Source organism: Etheostoma cragini, chromosome 22 (assembly GCF_013103735.1).
Source record: "Etheostoma cragini isolate CJK2018 chromosome 22, CSU_Ecrag_1.0, whole genome shotgun sequence".
Lineage (NCBI taxonomy): Eukaryota > Metazoa > Chordata > Actinopteri > Perciformes > Percidae > Etheostoma > Etheostoma cragini.
The window spans coordinates 21,544,052-21,548,112 of NC_048428.1; the positions used below are offsets into that span (position 1 = coordinate 21,544,052).

At 46.3% G+C, this 4,061-nt stretch overlaps 1 protein-coding gene across 1 annotated transcript in view; it reads right to left on the bottom strand.

Annotated features, from left to right (window-relative positions):
- Positions 1-176: 176 nt before the first annotated feature.
- map7d2b (MAP7 domain containing 2b) overlaps positions 177-4,061 on the bottom strand; it is a 26,308-nt gene continuing 22,423 nt past the window's right edge. Inside the window, exons 12-14 of the mRNA XM_034862805.1 lie at positions 3,357-3,498; positions 2,378-2,673; positions 177-1,150 (exon numbers count right to left, since the gene is read on the bottom strand). Of these exons, the coding sequence (XP_034718696.1) occupies positions 2,382-2,673; positions 3,357-3,498 (434 nt within the window). The 3' untranslated portion in view covers positions 177-1,150; positions 2,378-2,381. The remainder of the gene's footprint in view (positions 1,151-2,377; positions 2,674-3,356; positions 3,499-4,061) is intronic.

Here is a 4,061-nt window from a genome sequence, read left to right on the forward strand (position 1 = left end):
GGGAGCTGTGGTGGAGATAGAAGCGTCTTCAGAGCAGTGAAACACACAACTACCGTAAGTGCACACTATAAACTGCAGCTAGCAAATACACAACACAGTGTGTCAATACTATCCCATCCTGCAGATAAAAAAGCAGGACATTGACATGTTTTTTTCCTCCCGCCTAGATTTTTTTAATGTCCTCGCTGTGGATTGTTGCACCTCCGCAAAAACGTCCATGGATCAAGTGCCGAGCAGCAGGCAAACCAAAGCGACAGGCTAAGTGTTACGTGTAATCAGCGGGGTTATAATATCAGTCGCTGACGGGGGTTTTTCTCCAGCGGCGGGGCGGCGGGAGATCTACAACAGACCGGGTTTCTTATGGAAGTAGGTGTCGCTGTCAGAGGTGAGATAGACACACAGGAACCATCAGAAACACCGACAGAAAGAGAGAAACTGCCACACACTGTTCAAGTACACGGCTACAACCATTAACAGCTCAACTAGCTAGTCCTTACTGAAGATGCTACACGGGATTCACACGACAGCGTGTGTTTTACGGCCTTCCCTCCAGGTGAACTGCTACAGACCCGCTCCCTGACTCCCCCACCCGGTCGGATCTATTTACAGAGTTTTACAAAAGCAAGGATGAGAGGCTAAAGCGGCGGGAGATGCTTGAGTGACAGTTTGTGGCGGTGCAGCTGGGCAATACTGGCTCCAACAGGAACCGGCGTGCACGAGATGGTCTGATTTCCGAGAGTTGGTCATTTAAAGGTTAAGTCAGATGACGGGGTATATCTTAAATGCAAAATCAATGTGATCTGTGACTGAAAAGGGAACTTAATTTGTGCAGAGTTGAGCCTCGGACATACTTTCCTAAACGTTTATTATATGAGAAACATGCAACAACTCTGCTCATTCTCCCTTTTCATGTCTTAAATATATACACGTCACATGATCTGCATGATTTTGTCCAACTCTGTTGTGTGTGTGTGAGAGTTAGAATTGCCCATTTGCACTTCCTCAAAATGTGGCCAGAAGCTACACCGTTATGCGATGTTTGGTAATACAGATGTGAAATTAGTTCAGCATTTGTTCCTTTGTGGAAGTGAGTGTTGTTCTTGGTCGTTTCCTCCAGAACTTTCCTCCAGAACTTCCTCCCGAAAAAGCCCTGAGAGAGAGAGAGAGAGAGAGAGAGAAAGAAGACAGAAGAGACAACGGTTAAAAACACAGCTTCACGTTGTGTTTTAAATCTGTGTTGCATTCATGATTCAGTTAAACCCGGCACCGTCCTACACAGCAGGGGGGACGTAAGAAACCGCGTGAATGCTCAACAAGTTAACTAACTTCCTGTTATCATCGGCCATTCTCTTTCCTTTTGTCTGTTCATCTCTCTGGTCTTTTATACGGTTTTCCCTTTAGTTTTGTAGGACCAGGCTAGTGGACCAGAGTCTGGTAGGACCAGGCTAGTAGACTAGAGTCTGGTAGGACCAGGCTAGTGGACCAGAGTCTGGTAGGACCAGGCTAGTGGACCAGAGTCTGGTAGCACCAGGCTAGTAGACCAGAGTCTTGTAGGACCAGGCTAGTGGACCAGAGTCTTGTAGGACCAGGCTAGTGGACCAGAGTCTGGTAGGACCAGGCTAGTAGACTAGAGTCTGGTAGGGCCAGGCTAGTAGACCAGAGTCTGGTAGGGCCAGGCTAGTAGACTAGAGTCTGGTAGGACCAGGCTAGTGGCCCAGAGTCTGGTAGGACCAGGCTAGTGGACCAGAGTCTTGTAGGACGAGGCTAGTGGACCAGAGTCTGGTAGGACCAGGCTAGTAGACCAGAGTCTGGTAGGGCCAGGCTAGTAGACTAGAGTCTGGTAGGACCAGGCTAGTGGCCCAGAGTCTGGTAGGACCAGGCTAGTGGACCAGAGTCTGGTAGGACCAGGCTAGTGGACCAGAGTCTGGTAGGACCAGGTTAGTGGACCAGAGTCTGGTAGGACCAGGCTGGTAGACCAGAGTCTGTCGAGACCAGTCGATTTAGTCGATCGACAGGAAAAATAATCGCCAACTATTTTGATAGCGAGTTGAAGAAAATAAGTAATTTTTAATGCAAAAATGAACTAAAATCTCACAGATATGAAGGTTTCCTGCTCATTTCTGTTTTATATCGTACATCATCAAAGGGTATATCTTTGGGGTTTTGTTGCCATTTTAGGCCTTTCTGCGATAGAACAGCTTAGACATGAAAGGGCAGACAGAAGGAGATCAAAGGCTGCAGGTCAGAATCGAACTCACGGCCACCGAGGCAAGGACTGAGCCTCTGTATAGGGGTGCACGCTCTACCAGGTGCCCCAAAACAAGACATTTAAAGACATCACCTTGGACTTTGAGAAACTGAAATGGCGGGTTTCTACCTGACTACTGGACGTCCAGTTTGCTGGGCCCGACGCTGTGGATCAGCTGGGAGGTTTCGGAGGCGGCGCTGTACGCTTGGATCAGCAGGTTCTTGTTGAGGTCTCCGACCCCGCTGCCGGCCTGCAGTTTAGGGTAGGAGGGCATGTCCCTGCCCTGTTGCTGTCCACGAGCGTGGGCGTCCAGCTCCATCAGGTGCTCCAGGGGACAGCCATCCGTCCCCTCTGTGAGCGGCGAAAACTCGTGAGCGCTCGGCTGCTCGTCCCTGGACACAGGACTGGTGGAGACAGATGGAGAACTTCAAGACACAATGATGACAGAGACAGGGTTTTTGTGTTAATTTGCACTTCTCAAAACACATCTTCAGCATTAAAGGTTTTAAGGTACGACCGGGCTAATGGGCCAGAGTCTGGTAGGACCAGGCTAGTGGACCAGAGTCTGGTAGGACCAGGCTAATGGACCAGAGTCTGGTAGGACCAGGCTAGTGGACCAGAGTCTGGTAGGACCAGGCTAGTGGACCAGAGTCTGGTTGGACAAGGCTAGTAGACCAGAGTCTGGTAGGACCAGGCTAGTGGACCAGAGTCTGGTAGGACCAGGCTAGTGGACCAGAGTCTGGTAGGACCAGGCTAATAGACCAGAGTCTGATAGGACCAGGCTGGTGGACCAGAGTCTGGTAGGACCAGGCTAGTGGACCAGAGTCTGGTAGGATTGGTGCGTGTGGAATCATCTCGATGCAGACAACACTTGGCCGACAATGTACAAATGTACAAACAGTTTAGAAAAACAACAACAAAACTGTACAAAAACTGTATTTTCTTTTGTTATACTGACAAAAAACATGCAGACTCGATGCTAAATATGAGGCCTGGTTTTAAAAAATGAAGTTCTGCAGTGAGACCAAAACCAGAGAGACTTAAAAAAAACAAAAAAAACTGAAATACACATGGAGAGTCAAAACGGAGACAAAGTCAAACGTCTCACCTGACGTCCATGGACTGGACTCCGTCAGACAGCTCGTCCACAAAGGTCTTATTCTCCAGGGGTCCCAGCATGACGGGGGCCTCGGCTGGAGTCGGGGCGTCCTCCTCCGGGGGGACCGCAGCCTCGGGCCTCACGTCGGACGCTGCAGACACACAGCGTTTGTTTAAAAAGTCTGATTTACGGAAGATAGAGAAACGTAAACAACGGATAACTAGAGACACGTGAAGTAAAGATGATGAATGGAATAAAAAATAGAAACAATAACAACTCAAAAATCTTTAAATAACATCTGAAGGCTCATTCATTCATCTATTGAGTCCTTTATTTGTTATATTTTTGGTACATTTGATGTCTCATTCATTCATCTATTGAGTCATTTATTTGTTATATTATTGGTACATTTGATGTCTCATTCATTCATCTATTGAGTCATTTATTTGTTATATTTTTGGTACATTTAATGTCTCATTCATTCATCTATTGAGTCATTTATTTGTTATATTTTTGGTAAATTTAATGTCTCATTCATTCATCTATTGAGTCATTTATTTGTTATATTATTGGTAAATTTAATGTCTCATTCATTCATCTATTGAGTCATTTATTTGTTATATTTTGGTAAATTTAATGTCTCATTCATTCATCTATTGAGTCATTTATTTGTTATATTATTGGTACATTTAATGTCTCATTCATTCATCTATT